At 38.2% G+C, this 20,750-nt stretch overlaps 2 protein-coding genes across 3 annotated transcripts in view; both read right to left on the reverse strand.

Annotated features, from left to right (window-relative positions):
• Positions 1-920: 920 nt before the first annotated feature.
• On the reverse strand, positions 921-12,346 carry LOC308098610 (uncharacterized protein). 2 transcript variants are annotated; one of them, XM_080447019.1, is made up of 4 exons: positions 11,986-12,346; positions 5,099-5,992; positions 3,016-3,597; positions 921-1,703 (listed from the first exon to the last, which is right to left on the reverse strand). In XM_080447019.1, the coding sequence occupies exons 1-4, from the start codon at positions 12,182-12,184 to the stop codon at positions 1,042-1,044; spliced, it is 2,337 nt and encodes a 778-aa protein (XP_080303145.1). In that variant the 5' UTR covers positions 12,185-12,346; the 3' UTR covers positions 921-1,041. The 2 variants fall into 2 exon arrangements, with proteins under 2 accessions (XP_080303145.1, XP_080303144.1); XM_080447018.1 differs by lacking the exon at positions 11,986-12,346 and adding an exon at positions 7,583-7,890 and having other exon boundaries at positions 922-1,703.
• A 1,722-nt stretch (positions 12,347-14,068) lies between these two features.
• Positions 14,069-20,750, reverse strand: part of LOC308098817 (uncharacterized protein) — a 53,673-nt gene continuing 46,991 nt past the window's right edge. Inside the window, exons 2-3 of the mRNA XM_080447264.1 lie at positions 16,968-20,750; positions 14,069-15,356 (exon numbers count right to left, since the gene is read on the reverse strand). The exon at positions 16,968-20,750 is cut by the window's right edge and continues 437 nt beyond it. Coding sequence (XP_080303390.1) covers positions 20,160-20,750 — 591 coding nt within the window. The 3' untranslated portion in view covers positions 14,069-15,356; positions 16,968-20,159. The remainder of the gene's footprint in view (positions 15,357-16,967) is intronic.

Consider the following 20,750-nt stretch of genomic DNA (forward strand, 5'->3'; position numbering starts at 1 on the left):
AGGGTATTTGTTAAATATAATTAAATATTCAAATATTTTTTGACACAGAATCAAATGTTTTATGGTCATGAATCATGATTCACCAGGCACCTGGATGGCTTGGTTCCAGGCTTAATTAATAATTTCATTGTGAAAAGAAGTGTTGCAGGGACGTGCTACAGTATTACTGATGTGCTCGGTTTGGTATGCATTATTAATCCATGGACCCTTACGGGTCCATTTGGTTCTATTTGTACTCTCCCTGAGTTACAGACATGTAAGGGTCCATTTGGTTCCTTTAACTATTCTACGGCTGGGGACCCACTGCGGAGTACCTTCTTAGTTTTTTGAAGGTGCATCACAAAAGGTATATTCTTCTGCTTCAACTCTGCTGTGCTACCCGTGCTGTTGAAATAATGAATCTACTGGCGTGAAGGGGAGATCACGCCACTCCCTCTTTACATGGCTCAGACCCACTTTATATATATATATATAAATATAATGTAAACAAACTGCATTAATCTGTAAATAATCATGCTTATTTTGCTCAGTGTTACTTCAACTAATGTACAGAAATAAGTGTAATTGATGGACAAATGTATATACCTTCTATAAATCTGATAAATGTTTTGCAAATCCTCCAAGGGAATGTTTTTTTGCTACATGTTTTTGTTTTATTTTTTTACTGTAATTTTTCTTGTTCTTTTCATTTCCAGTATTATCTATTATTATCTGGTGTATATTGTATTGTTTTTAGAAGTCTTGTGGAACATGCCACAAGACTTTTCACTGCTTGTACTCGTATGAGTGAGTGACAAATAAACCCTCTTGACTCTCGATACAAAACAAAAGGGGACACACGAATAATGCAAGCTTTTCAATCAATTTAATTTAGCGCTATCAAACAGATAAATCATTTCTATATAAAAAATACAGCATTTTCTTCCTTTCAAAATGGGTTAAAATCTTCCCTTTAACCAAGTTATTATATAGGCATTAAGGCTGAATATTTATCAAAAATAGAGGTATTTGATCCAACAATAAATTCGATTTCATCCAGCCCTACATTTGACACCTTTTGAGATGGTAGCTGTAGGCGACCATTTTGCCACATTTGTTGCAAAAATAAGGTTTCTCACCTGTGTGGATTCTCATGTGAACTGTAAGGCATGAGCGTTTAGTGAAGGATTTCCCGCAGACATGGCAAGAGTGAGGTTTCACGCCAGTGTGAACTCTATAGTGAATAGCCAGCTTGTCTCTGCGAGTGTACTCGCAGTCACAATCGGGACATTTGAAGGCTTTATGTCCTATGTGAGTGTCTTTCACGTGTTTCATCAGGTCTGTGTCTCTGTGGAACCGCTGTCTGCAAATACTGCAAACAATTTGCTCCAAACAGAAAATGTCGTCTTCTCTCTGGCTGAACGTCCAGCCCGCTTCGTCACTCTCGTTGCATTTGTTTGCGACATCGTGGCTTGTGATCATCGCAGTTTCTGTGGTATAAGAAGGGAACAGCTGACTGTCACTGGTGCTTTCTGATGTAACAAATCCATTTGTCCCACTGTTGTAAATACTGGTCTCAGACTCTGGAATGATGCTGATGTCCATCTGTTCTTTAACTTGTGGAGACTGATGTTGAACGGCCTCAGCCTCCTGACTGGACATCAGCTCCTGTCTAGGGTTCAGCTGTTGTAAAGGAAGCAGCTCCTCAGAGACTGGCTGGGAATCTGACAGCGAGGGAGAGAGCAAACAATTACTGACTATGAGCTTGTAGATCTGCTACTTTTGCTGTTTTTGAACTTGAATCCAGTTTTGGATGTCTGTTTGGTTTCCACCCAATAGAGACGATATACATATAAGGATGGGACGTTAAGATATCGATAAAAAAAACTTTAAATCTTAGATATTTCAAATCAGGCATTAGATATTCTGTTGTTTAGGACTTCATAGTATTTATTTAGGTTTTTAGCTAAGTATCCTTGAAATAATTTTTTTGTAAGTTCTGTTCTGTATTTGTCATGTTGTTATTGTGGTGTTTTTATACGGTATGTGGGGACTGCGGATGGAAATGAGCTTCTAGCTCATGATCATGTTCAGTTGATTGAATTCACATTCACGTATTGAATGTTCATTAATGTGCATTGTCCCGTCTAAATAAACAAATGCTGCGGCCAAAATAATTATGCTCTTAAAATGCCACTTTTGTTAACCACTTGCACCCCAGCATCCGTATTCTGGGAGGAACATTAGCCAACAATTGCAGATCGACAAGCTCGATGCGTTGTGAACTTGTAGATCGGCTATTTTTGGCAAAGAGAATTGAGGGGGAAAAGCGTTCCAAGTACAACTCATGTCCAGTGTATGATGGACAATTTCATAATAAATCAAAGACTTAGACAAAGTTTATTGGGCTTTTTTTATATCACGAAAACGATTACGGTAACATACGATTTTCAGAAGTCCAATCTGTTCTATTATCTTAAAGGAGTAGTTCACCCAAACTTTTATATCACGAAAACGATTACGATTACGGTAACATCCGATTTTCAGAAGTCCAATCTGTTCTATTATCTTAAAGGAGTAGTTCACCCAAAACATTACTTATTTTCTATCGATAGGAGATTTTTAGTTTTTGTCGCATTCCTGAGCCAATAATTTGATGACCGGGTCATCGGTCAATAGGAGACTCGCTGAGTCTCCGCCGGTCATCAAATTATTGGCTTAGGAATGCGACAAAAACTACAAATCTCCAAGAATTCAAGGCTTCGTGGGGTGTGTAATTGATACAAAATAAGTACTTTTTTTGGGTGAACTACTCTAACTACTCTACTTTAAGTTATTATATAGGCATTAAGGCTGAATATTTATTTTAAAAAAAATCTCATTGTGTAAATATTTTGTTAAAGCACCAATAGATAAAGGTATTTGGTCAAAATATAGATTTTGTCTATTTCGCCGAGCCCTACATTTGACACCTTTTGAGATGGTTGCTGTAGGCGACCATTTTGCCACATTTGTTGCAAAAATAAGGTTTCTCACCTGTGTGGATTCTCATGTGAACTGTAAGGCATGAGCGTTTAGTGAAGGATTTCCCGCAGACATGGCAAGAGTGAGGTTTCACGCCAGTGTGAATTCTATAGTGAATAGCCAACTTGTCTCTGCGAGTGTACTCGCAGTCACAATCGGGACATTTGAAGGCTTTATGTCCTATGTGAGTGTCTTTCACGTGTTTCATCAGGTCTGCGTCTCTGTGGAACCGCTGTCTGCAAATACTGCAAACAATTTGCTCCAAACAGAAAATGTCGTCGTCTCTCTGGCTGAACGTCCAGCCCGCTTCGTCACTCTCGTTGCATTTGTTTGCGACATCATGGCTTGTGGTCGCAGTTTCTGTGGTATAAGAAGGGAACAGCTGACTGTCACTGGTGCTTTCTGATGTAACAAATCCATTTGTCCCACTGTTGTAAATACTGGTCTCAGAGTCTGGAATGATGCTGATGTCCATCTGTTCTTTAACTTGTGGAGACTGATGTTGAACGGCCTCAGCCTCCTGACTGGACATCAGCTCCTGTCTAGGGTTCAGCTGTTGTAAAGGAAGCAGCTCCTCAGAGACTGGCTGGGAATCTGACGGGAGAGAGGGAGAGCAAACAATTACTGACTATGAGCTTGTAGATCTGCTACTTTTGCTGTTTTTGAATTTGAATCCAGAAAAGTAACAGTTTTGGACATATGAGGTTTCCACCCGACAGAGACGATATACATAATATAAGGATGGGACGATCTGAGAATTCCATGTTAGGATTATCGATAAACTTTAAATCTTAGATATTTCAAATCTGGCATTAGATATTCTGATTCTGCTGTTTAGGACTTCATAGTATTTATTTAGGATTTTAGTTAAATTTAAACTAGATATGGTATCCTTTAAATCTTTTTTTTGTATGTTCTCTTCTGTATTTGTCATGTTGTTATTGTGGTGTTTTTATACAGTATGTGGGGACTGCAGATGGAAATGAGCTTCTAGCTCATGATCATGTTCAGTTGCTTGACTTCACATTCATGTATTGAATGTTCATTAACTCTCTCAGTGCCAAGCCCCGAGTTATCCCGAGTTTTCTCTGAATGCCTTCAGTGCCAGAACGAAAAATCCAGAGTGAAAAAAAAAAAAATATATATATATATATATATATATTATTATTATTATTATATTTTTTTGGGGGAAAAAAATATTCAGAACCCAAGATATCATTATCTGAAGATTTGCAGCTCCATCCACTCTTTGTTTAACTTATAACTGAAAAAGGCTGTATCTCGCTTCCTAAGAGAGTTAATGTGCATTGTCCCGTCTAAATAAACTAAAATAAAATACTGTGGCCAAAATAATTATGCTTAAAACCCTTAAAATGGCACTTTTGTTAACCACTTGCACCCCAGCATTCCATATCCTGGGGTGAACATTTAGCCAACAATTGCAGATCGACAAGCTCGATGCGTTGTGAGCTTGTAGATCGGCTATTTTTGGCAAGAGAATAAGAGAATGGGGGGAAAAAGCGTTCCAAGTACAACTCATGTCCAGTGTATGATGGACAATTTCATAATAAATAAAAATCTCTGTGATAACATGTTTTCTTTTATATCACAAAAACGATTACGATTAATGTCAGATTTTCAGAAGTCCTAGCTGTTCTATTATTTGCCTTGACCCACTTGAGTAGTTCACCCAAAACATTACTTATTTTCTATCGATGGAGATTTTTTTGTTTTTGTCGCATTCCTGAGCCAATAATTTGATGACGGGTCATCGGTCAGTACTGTAGGAGACTCTTTGAGTCTCCGCCGGTTGATTTCAAGGCTTCATGGGGTGTGTAATTGCTCGAAAATAAGATTTTTTTTGGGTGAAGTACTCCTTTAAGTTATTATATATAGGCGTTATGGCTGAATATTTATTTAAAAAAAGATCTCATTGTGTAAATATTTTGTTAAAGCACCAATAGATAGAGGTATTTGGTCAAAATATGTATTAGATTTTGTCCATTACGCCGAGCCCTACATTTGTCACCTTTTGAGATGATTGCTGTGTAGCCAACCATTTTGCCACGCTTGTTGCAACAATAAGGTTTCTCACCTGTGTGAGTTCTCATGTGAACTTCAAGGCATGAGTGTAGAGTAAACAATTTCCCGCAGACAGGACAAGAGTGAGGTTTGACGCCCGTGTGAATCCTACAGTGATCCGCCCAGGTGTCTCTGCAGGCGAACTCCTTGTCACACTCAGGGCATTTGAAGGCTTTATGTCCCGTGTGACTCTCCTCCACATGCTTCATCAGTTCTGCGTACGAGTGAAACTGCTTCCTGCAAAAACAGCAAATCTTTTGCACTATACAGTAAACGTCGGCACTCTGGCCGAACGCCAAGCCCGGTCCTTCACTCTCGAAACAATCGTTTGCGACATCGTGGCTTGTGATCGCAGTGTCTGTGCCGTGAGAAGGGATCAGCTGACTGTCGCTGGCGCTTTCTGATGTAACAAATCCATTTATCCCACTGATGGAAATACTGGTCTCAGAGCCTGGAATGATGCTGATGTCCGCCTGTTCCTCTTTTACTCGGGTGGAATGTTGAGCAGTTACCGTGGTATAAGAAGGGATCAGCAGGCTGTTAATTGTGCTTTCTGATTTAACTAATCCATTTGCCACAATGTTGGAACTACAGGTCTCAGAGTCTGGAACGATGCCGAGGTCCATCCGTTCCTCTTTTGCGTCTGTGGAATGTTGAACAGCTACCGTGGACGTGGTATAAGGAGGGATCAGCTGACTGTCACTGGTGCTTTCTGATGTAACAAATCCATTTGTCACAATGTTGTAAATACTGGTCTCAGAGTGTGGAATGATGCGGAGGTCCACCTGTTCCTCTTTAACTTGTGGAGACTGATGTTGAACGGCCTCATGCTCCTGACTGGACATCAGCTCCTGTCTAGGGTTCAGCTGTTGTAAAGGAAGCAGCTCCTCAGAGACTGGCTGGGAATCTGACAGAGAGAGAGAGCAAACAATTACTGACTATGAAGTAGGGATGGACGATATTGAAATTCGGGCCAATATCGGATGACCAATTTTTTTTTTTCTTAAAGAATATAATTATTGGCATTTTTTATTTATATAAAACATGGCAATAGTATGGCTCTTATGTTTATAAAATACCTATAAGCTGCACAAACAAACAGAGTAGATAGACATCACATTAAAAAAAACACAAAAACCAATATAATTATTTAATAGCCATCTATTAATACAGTTCCTAAAGGATTGCCTTCCATAAAATATATGAACTGTCCCCATATTTCTTGAAAGATGGCAGATTTCCCTTTAATGGCAAAAGTCAATTTCTCTAGGGCAAGACAATTTGACAATTCTCTGTACTATTGCCTGATGTCTGGTTTATCTGGGTTTTTCCAAGAGTCCAATTGTATGTTTAGTCTGGAGAAATATAATCATACTTTTTTTTAACTGTTAACTTTGAGATTCTCAGGAAACATGCCCAAAATGCACAGCTGTGGGCAGATAGTAATATCCTCTTATCTGGGATAATATACCAAGTACCTTTTTCAAAAACTTCCATGATCTCTGGGCATTGCCATAAACAGTGATTTAATGTATCCTTCTTCACATTGCACTTCACACATTGGTCTGGTATATTGGGATCAAAATGATGAAGTAGAGAAGGAGTAATATTATCTTCGCATCAACCATCGGAAGACCATTTAATTGTCAAATCAATCAATATTTTTTTTTTACCTTAATTTACCTTATACCTGGTATACGGCTACAGTGAGTGTGATTCTGGGTGCAAAATAGATGCAACAATAATGTTGAATCTGAATATGTATAACGTGACATCACAATTAGTAAACTAAGAAGAAATGTCATTGTTATTTTGGCACAAACCAAAATAAAATGTCAAACGTTGTCTTTAGAATGACCATCTTATGTCAATCTACATGTCAAGCATTAATTCAAGGTATTAAAACACTGCCATGTATAGGCCTGTCAATTATTATACTAACGTCTAATCGCGATATTTAATCGTTTCCATATTGAAAAATGTTCACACATTTTCAAATATAAAAAACAGCAGAAATAGCTGATCTACAAGCTTACAACGCGTCACTTTGTGACGTGTTGTAAGCTTGTAGATCAGCTATTACTTCTATTTTTACATGTATAAAAATGATTAAATGTGCCAATAATTTCTTTGTATATTTCAGTTATTTGTCATATCTGCCCGTGCAGTTTTTGATTACAAAGCCTAAAAGGCTTCATTTGTCATTGTTTCTGTAACTACCGCTTTTTTCACAGGATGGGGAAGTTAACCCCACGCCCAACCCCCAACCTGGAGGACCAGCCTAGAAGGCTTCATAATAATGTTCCAATGTTCAATGCCAAACACACAATTAAATCGTTAATCGCAATTATTTGAGTGACAATTAATCGTCAACTTAAATGTTATATGGACCAATAAAGGGCAGTTTTAATAATAATACAAATGACTTGTAATCACACTTTCATCTGTTGACTTTGACCAAAGGTAAAACCTAATATAAAAGGCTGACTAATCGTACCTTTAGTGTCCAGGTGTATGTGAGGTTGTACTGTGGTCAGGGTCAGTATGTGTTGTTTCAGCTGCTCCACCTCCCTCTTGGACTGAACAACTTGCTCTTCATATTCACTGATGCTTTTCTCAACAACACCAAAGATCTCCTCAGCAGCCAGAGTCAGTCGTTCCTGGAGAAACAATCTGAGATGTTGTGTTCCTGACATTTTGGACCAAAAGACCACTTTCACATCAAATCACTGATGTACACAAATGACCCCCCCCAAAAAAGGACCAACACTGAAGAGTTTAGAGTATATGGACTCGACTGCTCGTCTGAAGATGTTGCTCAATGTTGTTGTTATGGTGAATAATCTGAACATTGCATGTACTTCCGGGTACCCTGACTTTACCGCTATTGCCATCTGCTGGCCTGGAGAATGGAGATTTGTTTTTGCACCATAGATTGCCATATAGTTCCAGACAGTATCTGAACGTATGCTATAGATTGCTTGAAAAATCAATGTCAAGTTAACCGAACTGTAACTGAAGTGAAGTTACAGAAATCTTTATTTCAAATATTAACAAACTGAGAACATAGAACAGAGATGAAACACAAAATCCCATTAAGTCACAAACTCGTCACAGCTCAATTTGCACCCGTTTTAAAACAGTAACAATATTTAATTAACGCTTGCATTAGATTACTGTTCATTTTAGAATGTATCTCACTGATTAGTTTAAGACTCAGAAGGGCGTTGCTATCGTTTAGGTATATTCTAGTTATTTTAAATCCCTATGATTCTACTATGCGAGTACACACAGTGGAATGCTCTACCAACTAGGGCTGTCACGATTATGAATTTTACATTGCCGATTGTCATACAAATAATTGTGATTAAGTATTTAATCATGTGGCTTTTAGGCTTAGTAAACAAAAAAATTATGGGGCAGACAGATATGACAAAACACTTAAATACACAAAGACTGTCTGTCTGTCTGACTGACAATGACTGATACCAATAATCAAAATAAACATTATATTATGGCCAAAATACGCCATATTTAATATTTTATTCTCATAATGTGTTCAGTGGAAATAGCCTATCTACAAGCTCACAATGCGTCGCATCGAAAATTACAATGCAATACTCATTAGGCTACATTATTCATTACATGCACTGTCTTTAGTTTATTTTTTTTATACCAGCAAGAATGCAAAAACAGAATAGGACACAACTATTGTTAAGCTTTTGATTAAGAAGCATCTATTAAATATACACTTATAAACAGCAAAATAACTTTTATTTAGAACTATTGTATTACACACAGTGTAAATAAGGTCATCTATCATGATGACTTCCATTTAAGTAGGAATTGTGTACTCCACTGTCTGTCGTCTCCCAGTGGTTCCCAACCTTGTTCCCTTGGAGCCCCCATTAACATTAGATCAGTGTGCATCACCATGATGTTACATGTGGGAGTTAGCTATGATTTACTGCAGTGGTTCTCAACTTTTCCAGGCCACAACCTCTCAAAATAATCATATTTGAACTGGGGACCCACCAAAATAATCATATTTGAACTGGGGACCCACCAAAATAATCATATTTGAACTGGGGACCCCCCAAAATAATCATATTTGAACTGGGGACCCCCTAAAATAATCATATTTGAACTGGGGACCCCCCACCCTGACAAGCACTTAGAATTGTAGGAGTTGAGGCATTACATTTAGTTTGACACGGTTCCACAGATAAATATTGTGAAAATAGCCGATCTACAAGCTCACAACGCTGCGAGGCGCTGTGTGCTTTCATTTCTTTTTGAGGTATTAAAAAGGCTTACATTGTCACTCCACTGTCATCTGGGGACCCCCCCCCCCACTTCACTGTCATTTGGGGACCCCCCCCCCCCCCACACTTCACTGTCATCTGGGGATCTGATTTAGTGCAACATGTATAACACTTTGGAATACCTCCAAACAGACTGGACAAGGCCTCTCCCCCTGAGATATTTGGCGTGCGAGTCAAACTCGGCGTGCATATCTCAGAGAACACGAGGGAGTGATTAGGGCCGTCACTGTTGTGACATTTTACATGACGATTAATTGTCACACAAATAATTGTGATTAATGATATAATGTGTTTTTGTCGTTGGACACTGGAACATATACATTTCTGTTTGGCTTTTAGGCTTTGAAGTTACACAGGGCAGATATGACAAATAACCTAAATATACAAAGAAATATACATTTAGACATATTTATTTAGTACTTTAGTACTTTCAATAAAACATGAATAGTGGAAATAGCCGATCTACAAGCTCACAGCGCGTCGCAATCTCCATATATGGGCATAAAAGGGACACAGACAGATGGGACAGGCATTCCCAACGGGCATCAGCCTAGAAACAAAAAATTACATTTATGTTTGCCTTTCAGGCTCATATATAACTTCAATAAATTACTGAAAATGAGCAATAATCAAAATAATATACTATTGCCCATACAAGTCACACCCTTAATAATAATAATAATAATAATAATACATAATTATTATTTAATAATTTATCTAATAACAAACAAAAATATGTACACATTCAAACACATAAAAAAATAGCGAAACTCGTCAATCTACAAGCTCACAACCCGTTGCATCATGATGTGTTGTGAGCTTCTAGATCTGCTATTTGAATTATTTTTTTAAATCTTCGACAGAAGTATGGAAACAATTCTGACGATTATGCAAAAATAACTGCAATTAGCTCAAATAATTGAGATCATACGATCGTGTAATAATTGTAACAGGCCTACGCCGTGCATCCTTAAGTTTGTACCAGTGTGATCTTTTTGTTTGCAGCATAAGGACTTTTCCCCAAAAGGCACGTCCACTCCACTGGGACTGGGCTGATTTTTTTCCACATCGCCTAAGTCCTACTTTTCACACTTTTTCAGATGAGTGCTGTGGGCAACCATTTTGTCACATTTGCTGCAAAAATAAGGTTTCTCCCCTGTGTGAGTTCTCATGTGTACCTTAAGGTTTGGCCTCTGAGCAAACAATTTCCCGCAGACAGGGCAAGAGTGAGGTTTGTCGCCGGTGTGGATTGCCATGTGAACTTTAACGGTTGAAAGATGAGTAAACAATTTCCCGCAGACAGGGCAAGAGTGAGGTTTCTCGCCGGTGTGAGTTCTCATGTGAACTTTAACGGTTGAGCTATGAGTAAACAATTTCCCGCAGACGGGGCAAGAGTGAGGTTTGTCGCCGGTGTGAGTTCTCATGTGAATTTTAACGGTTGAGCGTTGAGTAAACAATTTCCCGCAGACAGGGCAAGAGTGAGGTTTTACAACAGTGTGAATTCTGTAGTGATCAGTTAAGTTTTCTTTATGAGTGAACGCCTTGTCACATTCAGGACATTTGAAGGCTTTCTGTCTTATATGACTCTCCTTCACGTGCTTTGCCATATCTGAGCATGAGTGGAACCGTTTGCAGCAAAAACGGCAAATATTTTGCAGCCGACTGTCCCTGGTGCTTTCTGAATTAACAAATCCATTTGTCACAACAATGTTGGAAATACTGGTCTCAGGGTCTGGAATGAGGTCCACCTGTTCCTCTTTTACTTGTGGAGACTGTTGAACAGTTTCCGGGGTATAAGAAGGGATCAGCTGACTGTCTCTGGTGACTTCTGATGTAACAAATCCATTTGTCACAATGTTGTAAATACTGGTCTCAGAGTGTGGAATGATGCTGAGGTCCACCTGTTCCTCTTTTACTGGTGGAGACTGACGTTGAACGGCCTCATCCTCCTGACTGGACATCAGCTCCTGTCTAGGGTTCAGCTGTTGAAAAGGAAGCAGCTCCTCAGAGACTGGCTGGGAATCTGACAGAGAGAGAGCAAAATTGAATACATTAAATATCAATACGAGGCAATGGTAGTGGATGGAGAGAGAGGATTTTTGCCCAACCAAACAACAGCAACCAATGGGTGCGAAGAGGGGCGGGACCACGGTCGGGACTTCACAAAGGGTCAATTACTGACTATGAAGTAGATATTATAGTATTAAAGTATTTAGATATTTGATATTCATTTTATCAGACATGTCCCCTTCCTATATAAACCCATTGTAAGTTCAACTTTACACCATTACAATTATTTAAAAACTTTAGTTACCAGTTACTTTGCAGATATAAATCATTATATTACAAAACATACATTAACCACTTTAGCCTTAATACCTAGGCTATTTTCTGACATTTGGTATTACATGGTATTTGGTATCAACATTTTGGTACTATTACTTTTGGTACTTTGTAAATTGTAATGCCAAAACTTGTGTACTTTTACTCAAGTAACACAGGACTTTTACTTGTAACAGAGTATTTTTATATTGTGGTATTGCTGTGCACTTCTTCCACCACTGACTAATCATACCCATGGTGCCCAGGTGTAAGTGAGTCAGTGTGTTGAGGGTCAGTATGTGTTGTTTCAGCTGCTCCACCTCCCTCTTGGACTGAACAACTTGCTCTTCATATTCACTGATGCTTTTCTCAACAACACCAAAGATCTCCTCAGCAGCCAGAGTCAGCCGTTCCTGGAGAAACAATCTGATGATCTGTTGTCTTCCTGACATTTTGGACCTATATAAGAGCACTTTCTAATCTTAATCACAGTTGTACACAAATGTACACAATGTCAAAAAGTACGAAGACTGAACAATATATACTGCCGGCGGGATCATAAGAGTTATAAAGTAACGTAGACGGGACTGCCTGTCTGACAGCTGGAGCTCTGTCTGGCTGTTGTGTTGTTATTGTTCCTGCTTCCTTCCATAAATTAAGGAAAGGTCACCAACGTCATTTTTTCAACGTCAACGTCAATGTTGCCAGGTTTTGCGAGAGAGATAAGCAACCAGGTCTATGAAAACAAGCCCAAAAGAAGCGACTAAGGCTATTTGCCGACCTACAAGCTCTTCGCAACATGTTGTGAACTTGTCGATCTGCTATTTTCAACAACAAAAATAATAATGAGGAGGGGGGAAAATTGGTAATTTTGGATATTTTTGAAACTTTTTAACAACACAAATCTTGTATGGGGCTCCCGGTGTGGGTACAAGATAAAATGTTTTCAGATGGGGTCGGTGGACCGAATGACAAATACATATTAATTTGGGGGGTCCAGGACGGTCCTTGACTGTCAAGGCTTGACGTGAAAATGTTTGAGAAACAGTGGTTTAAAACAACGTTTAGGAAACAAGCCCAAATAATCAACTACACTTTAGTAACAAGCCCCCAAAAAAACGAAACCCGCAACTACCAATAAGCAACTTTACAGAAGAACAAACCCAAAGTCGCTTATAATAAGCGGACATGGCAACACTGCTCTGTTGCGTTATTGTTCCTGCTTCCGGTTTATGTCAAACTTGTAGTCTGATACAATCTTTGGTCTGATGCTACCTCTATTGCCAGCTGCTGGCCTGGATATTTGAAATTATGCAGATTAAAGAATTAACTGAAATTACAGAAATATTTATTTCACATATATAACAAATTGAACATAAAACTGATGAAACACAAAATGACAATAAAGTCACAAACTCATCACAGCTCTTTAATTGTACCAGTTTTAAAAAACAATATTTTGTTAAAGGTGGGGTAAATGATGTGTTTTGGTTAAAACAAAAAGTGTTTTTGTTAAGACATTAAAGCACTATATTCTGATGGTAATCATTGTTAAAGAGTGTTTGTTCAGGAGTCTCCACCGGCTCTTTAATGAACAGAAAATACATGTTCAGGTAGGGTTTAAAATTGCAGCCAATCAGGAAAGAGTAGTCATTTATCAGCTTCAATTCCAATTCTGTCTGCTCATTTCTTAGTGTCATCACTTCCAATTTCACTTGTTTAATCTGTATTCAAGTTCTTTCTCCTAATTGAACAAAATTGGTATCCCAACCTGAAAATGCATTTTCTGTTTACTAAAGAGCAGGAGAGACGGGAGACCCTGTTACTGAACAAACACTCTAAATAGCAATGATCACTATCAGAACATAGAGCTATTCAACACTTATTTTAACAAAACAATATCACTTACCCTACCTTTAACTCTTGCATTATTTCAGAATTTATATTATGATTAGTTTAAAAACTCAGATGGGCTTGGCTATCAGTTAAGAATATTCTAGATCTTTTAAATCTTTTAAATCTTACCGTATCTTACCGGTGGTTCCTAAATCCAGATAAAAGGAACAATGGTGATCAAGCCATTAGGGCCTCTGGCCCTCTACTCTAGCCTGTACACTCACTACACAGTAATAGTAATAGTAGAAGAAGTAGTAAACCGTGTATGTGCTTCATGGACCCTCATATAATAATAATAATAATAATAATAATAATAATAATAATAATAATAATAATAATAATAAAATAATAATCTTTATTTGTATAGCACCTTTCATGTCATGAAATGCAGCTCAAAGTGCTTTACAGAGCAAGAATACAATTACAGTTACAACTAATTTAACAATAAAGCAAAAAAGAAAAGCAAAAGCATAAAACATTAAAATAATAGCAAAAAGGCAGTGAAAGGCGGTGAATCAGGCAATACAGTGAGGACATGGAAAAAATCAGCTAAATAGATTGTCATACAATTTACTGAAATTAATGATTTTGTTGTTTGCATTGAACATTGGAACATATACAGTTAATAAAATTACCGTTTTACTTTCAGATTTGTAAACAAAACTTGTAAAGTGCAGATATGACTGACAATGACCAATAATCTAAAAGAATGATGTTCTATGGACAAAACAAGCCATATAAATGTACAAAAAATGAAAAATAATTTAAAATCAATGGTCTACCAGCTCACAACGCATCGCATCACTCACACATTGTGAGCTTGTACTATTTACATTTTTGTCTTAATGAATATTCTTCAACAGATGAATGGAAATAATTCTGAAGATTATGCAAAGTTCTTGGGATTAGCTCGTGCGTGACAGGCCGACAGTGTGCATTTTCCACATGTGTTCCAAATATAAGGTTTCTCACCTAGCCACACCCACCACTAATATTGTTCCCACACTTCTTCCCCCTCGCCGGGGGATCTGCGCATGTGCATTCTCATATGAACCTTAAGGTTTCCGTTCTGATTAAACACTTTCCCGCAGAGGTGGCAAGAGTACGGTCTGACGCTGGTGTGAATTCTCATGTGAACGATACAGTTTGAACGTTGAGTAAACGATTTCCCGCAGACAGGGCAAGAGTGAGATTTTATGCCAGGGTGAATTCTGTAGTGAATAGACAACTTGCCTCTACGAGCAAACTCCATGCCACATTCGGGACATTTGAAGGCTTTCTGTCCTATGTGACTCTCCTTCACGTGCTTTGCCAGATCTGAGCATGAGTGGAACTGTTGACTGCAAAAATGGCAACTCTTTTGCAGCTGACTGTCCCTGGTGCTTTCTGAATTAACAAATCCATTTGTCACAACAATGTTGGAAATACTGGTCTCAGAGTCTGGAATGAGGTCCACCTCTTTTACTTGTGGAGACTGTTGAACAGTTACCGTGGGAGAGGGGATCAGCTGACTTTGACTGTCACTGGTGACTTCTGATGTAACACATCCATTTGTTACAATGTCGTAAATACAGGTCTCAGAGTGTGGAATGATGCTGAGGTCCACCTGTTCCTCTTTAACTTGTGGAGACTGATGTTGAACGGCCTCATCCTCCTGACTGGACATCAGCTCCTGTCTAGGGTTCAGCTGTTGTAAAGGAAGCAGCTCCTCAGAGACTGGCTGGGAATCTGACAGAGAGAAAGCAAAATGAATACATTAATTATCAATACTAGGATTTTTGTCCAAGCAACAGCAACCAATGGGTGTGAAGAGGGGCAGGACCACGAGCGGGACTTGACCAGTGTGATAGAACTATGAGAGTGATGACACTAGTGTAGACTCCCATTGAACGAGAACTTCCGCATTCCATTCTTACAGAATGGAATGTGGAAGTTCTCGTTCTATCTCAATGTTTGGAAGTACAGGAGGCAACATCCCGCTTTGCGGCAAGATCAGAGGGTGCATGGCGCAACTCTCTCTCTATAGGTCTGGACTTGACAAAGGGGCAATTACTGACTAGTAGTAGATATAGAAATTCTGGCCAATATCGGATGACTGATTCATTGCATGGTCAAATCAATCGATACTGATAATGCAATACAGGTTTCCAGTAGGGTTTACCTTAGACCCGTTATAGAGTAGCTGTGATTCTGGGTGCAGATACAGACTTCTAAAAAAACTGCATTATTACTTGATTTATTAAAGTTGTAACATACATTTTTACTTAATATTTCACTTTCAAAACAAGTTTGGGGTCATTTTGTGAGCACCCCAGACATTGAGTTGCTTGATTCAGTATTTAGATATTTGATATTCATTTTATCAGACACGCCCCCTTATAAATCCATTGTAACTTCAAACTCCATTTTAACCATGTAATATTCATTGAAAACACCCGTCCTTGGTTCTGATGACTGATATTGTCCTTCTAATCTAATGTGTGAGGGGCTGTTTTTTCAATTACTTTTTTCATTTATTTTTTATATTTTTTGGGGAAAATGAAAAAAAATCCTATCAAATCAAAAAATAAAAATAATGAAAAACGCAATTGAAAAAACACGGCCCCTCATGTAATAAAAGGACAATATCAGTCATCAGAACCAAGGACAGGTGTTTTTAATGAATCTAACCTGGTTAAAATGGAGTTTGAAATTACAATGGGTTTGTATAGAACCGTGTCTGATAAAAGTAATATCAAATGTCTAAATACTGAATCAAGCAACTTAAAAACTTGAGTGCTCACAAAAGCCTGAGTAAATGTTCAAATGACCCCAAAAGCGATGAAATATGGCTTTGTTTTTACTTGTTCTGCAGGCAGAACCTTTTGAAAGCTCATATAGTATTAAAATAAATGATGGTGACCTTTTTCTTAAATGGACCAATGCTGTTTTAATACAAAGACAAACATTTAAACAACTTTTAAACACACTATCATCGATTTGTTTTGACCAACTCTTGTGATATAAAGCCTGTAAATCCTCATATAAAAGGTTAAAGTTGGTGATGTGTTTTGGTAAGGAAAGATTTTTTTTAAACACTAAACAGAAAATATATTTTCCGGCCAGGACACCAATTTGTCTTTTGTTCGTTTAATCACTTACAATTTCACTTGTTGATTCATGTATCCTGTATGAGTTCTTTGTCCTGATTCTCCTATTGCAACCCGAAAATGTATTTTCTGTTCATATGAGCTGGAGAGACGACACCACTCATACTGAACAAACACTATAGCAATTATTACTATGGGAATATAGAGCCAATTAACACTTAGAAAATTACAAATAAATAACATCACTTACAAGTGTTCAGTGTGTTGAGGGACAGTATGTGTTGTTTCAGCAGCTCCACCTCCCTCTTGGACTGAACAACTTGCTCTTCATATTCACTGATGCTTTTCTCAACAACTCCAAAGATCTCCTCAGCAGCCAAACTCAGTCGTTCCTGGAGAAACAATCTGATGACCTGTTGTCTTCCTGACATTTTGGACTAAAAGACCGCTTTCACGTCAAATGTTGTACACAAATGACAAAATGTCAAAAAGTACAGAGACTGAAGAATGTAAAAAATAACTTGGCCAGGAATGCTGTTTGTTGTGAATATTGTTCCTGCCTCTGGGCAGTGTTGCCATATTTAGAGAGAGAAATAAGCAACCAGGTCTAGATAGGAAAACAATCCCAAAAGAAGCAACTTGGGTGACGGGTTACATGAGGACTTTAAACCTACATGCATCTTGCGTCAGCTATTTGAAAATAGCCGATCTATACAAGCTCAACGCGTTGTGAGCTCTGCTATTTTCAATAACTCTTGCAATAAAATGTGGAAAATTTGGAATATTTATATTACAAATGCTGCCTGGCACAAAAAAATGTCATGAAAATATTTGAGAACCACGGGTTTAAATAATTAAAAATGTTGGAAACAAGCCTAAATAATCAACTACACAAACAAACCCAAAGAAATGCAACCAACAATATTTACAAACAATCTTACAGAAAAAGTCGCTTATAATAGGCCGACATGGCAACACTGAATGTTCCTGCTTCCGGGTTATGTAGAACTTGTAGTGGATATGTTTTGGTTAAAACAAAAACGTTTTTTGTTAAAAGGTTTAAAGCATTCTGATCGTAATCATTGTTAAAGTGTGTTTGTTCAGTGACAGGAGTCTCCCCTTCTCTTCGGAGCTTTAATAAAGAGAATATACATTTTCAGATGGGATGAAAAATTGCAGCCAATCTAGTCATTTATCAGCTTCAATTCCAATTTTGTCTGCTCAGTGCCATCACCTCCAATGTCACTTGTTTAATCTGTATTCTGTGCAAATTCTCTCTCCTGATTGGATAAAATTGATATCCCAACCTGAAAATGAATTTTTTGTTTACTAAATAAAGAGCAGGAGAGACGGGGAGACTAATAATAATAATAAAATAATAATCTTTATTTGTATAGCACCTTTCATGTCATGAAATGCAGCTCAAAGTGCTTTACAGAGCAAGAATACAATTACAGTTACAACTAATTTAACAATAAAGCAAAAAAGAAAAGCAAAAGCATAAAACATTAAAATAATAGCAAAAAGGCAGTGAAAGGCGGTGAATCAGGCAATACAGTGAGGACATGGAAAAAATCAGCTAAATAGATTGTCATACAATTTACTGAAATTAATGATTTTGTTGTTTGCATTGAACATTGGAACATATACAGTTAATAAAATTACCGTTTTACTTTCAGATTTGTAAACAAAACTTGTAAAGTGCAGATATGACTGACAATGACCAATAATCTAAAAGAATGATGTTCTATGGACAAAACAAGCCATATAAATGTACAAAAAATGAAAAATAATTTAAAATCAATGGTCTACCAGCTCACAACGCATCGCATCACTCACACATTGTGAGCTTGTACTATTTACATTTTTGTCTTAATGAATATTCTTCAACAGATGAATGGAAATAATTCTGAAGATTATGCAAAGTTCTTGGGATTAGCTCGTGCGTGACAGGCCGACAGTGTGCATTTTCCACATGTGTTCCAAATATAAGGTTTCTCACCTAGCCACACCCACCACTAATATTGTTCCCACACTTCTTCCCCCTCGCCGGGGGATCTGCGCATGTGCATTCTCATATGAACCTTAAGGTTTCCGTTCTGATTAAACACTTTCCCGCAGAGGTGGCAAGAGTACGGTCTGACGCTGGTGTGAATTCTCATGTGAACGATACAGTTTGAACGTTGAGTAAACGATTTCCCGCAGACAGGGCAAGAGTGAGATTTTATGCCAGGGTGAATTCTGTAGTGAATAGACAACTTGCCTCTACGAGCAAACTCCATGCCACATTCGGGACATTTGAAGGCTTAGGTTTTTTGTTAAAAGGTTTAAAGCATTCTGATCGTAATCATTGTTAAAGTGTGTTTGTTCAGTGACAGGAGTCTCCCCTTCTCTTCGGAGCTTTAATAAAGAGAATATACATTTTCAGATGGGATGAAAAATTGCAGCCAATCTAGTCATTTATCAGCTTCAATTCCAATTTTGTCTGCTCAGTGCCATCACCTCCAATGTCACTTGTTTAATCTGTATTCTGTGCAAATTCTCTCTCCTGATTGGATAAAATTGATATCCCAACCTGAAAATGAATTTTTTGTTTACTAAATAAAGAGCAGGAGAGACGGGGAGACCCTGTTACTGAACAAACACTCTATATAGCAATAATTACTATCAGAATATAGAGCTATTTAACACTTATTTTAACAAAACAATATTACTTACCCTACCTTTAACTCCTGCATTATTTTAGAATTTATATTATGATTAGAAACTCAGATGGCCTTGACTATCAGTTAAATCCCTATAAGCCAATTGGCTGCCTGTCCTGATATCCTCAGATTGTATTTTACCGGTGGTTCCTAAATCCAGATAAAAGGAACAATGGTGATCAAGCCTTTGCCATTAGGGCTTCTACTCTTTGGAATGAGAATATGACATAGTTCTACCTGTACACTACAGAGTAATAGTAGAAGTAGTAAACCGTTTCTGTGCTTCATGGACCCTCATGTAGGGCCGTCATGATCATGATCAACGATTGATTGTCATACCATTTATTGAAATTAATTATCTTGTTGCTGTTTGCATTGAACATGGGAACATATACTGTTGATAAAATGACATGTCCGTTTTACTTTCAGATTTGTAAACAAGCCATATACTTAAATTTACACACACAAAAAAAATCCATGATATACCAGCTCACAACATATCACATCACTCACACACACATTGTGAGCTTGTAGATCTATTCTTTACGTTTTTGTTTTAATTAATAATCTTCAACAGATGAATGGAAACAATTCTGACGATTATGCAAAGTTCTTGCTCAATTAATTGTGTGACAGGCCTACACTGTGCATCCTCAACTTTGCACCAGTGTGATCATTTACACCGTTTGAGAGGATTGTGGGTAACCATTTTGCCACATTTGTTGCAAAAATAACCACTAATATTGTTCCCATACTTCTTTCCCCTCGCCGGCGCCTCTGCCTGTGTGCGTTCTCATGTGAACCTTAAGGTTTGAGTTTTGATTAAACACTTTCCCGCAGACGTGGCAAGAGTACGGTCTGACGCCGGTGTGAATTCTCACGTGAACTTTAAGGGCCGAGCTGTCCGTAAAAGTTTTACCACAGTGAGGACAAAGGTGAGGCCTGACGCCGCTGTGAGTTCTCATGTGAAGGTTGAGGTTTGAGCTCTGAGCAAACAGTTTCCTACAGACGGGACAAGAGTGGGGTTTGGCGCCGGTGTGGGTCCTCATGTGAATGATACAGTTTGAACGCTGAGTGAACGATTTCCCGCAGACAGGGCAAGAGTGAGGTTTTACGCCGGAGTGAATTCGGTAGTGAATAGAAAACTTGTCTCTACGAGCAAACTCCTTGTCACATACGGGACATTTGAAGGCCCTCTGTCCTATGTGACTCTCCTCCACGTGCTTCACCAGGTCCGAGTATGAGCGGCACTGATGTCTGCAAAAACGGCAAATCTTTTGCTCCATGGAGTACATATCGACGTCTCTCTGGCTGAACGTCAACCCCGA

Source organism: Gymnoscopelus braueri, assembly GCF_963280865.1.
Source record: "Gymnoscopelus braueri genome assembly, chromosome: 2".
In the NCBI taxonomy this organism is placed as follows: domain Eukaryota; kingdom Metazoa; phylum Chordata; class Actinopteri; order Myctophiformes; family Myctophidae; genus Gymnoscopelus; species Gymnoscopelus braueri.

Coding starts and splice junctions, on each gene's coding strand:
- LOC308098610 (XM_080447019.1), bottom strand. CDS start 12,184: ATGTCAGGAAGACAACAGATCATCAGATTGTTTCTCCAGGAACGGCTG. Junction 5,993..11,985: donor CTTACACCTGGGCACCATGG/GTATGATTAGTC, acceptor TCTCTCTGTCAG/ATTCCCAGCCAGTCTCTGAG. Junction 1,704..3,015: donor TCACATGAGAATCCACACAG/GTGAGAAACCTT, acceptor CCTCGCTGTCAG/ATTCCCAGCCAGTCTCTGAG.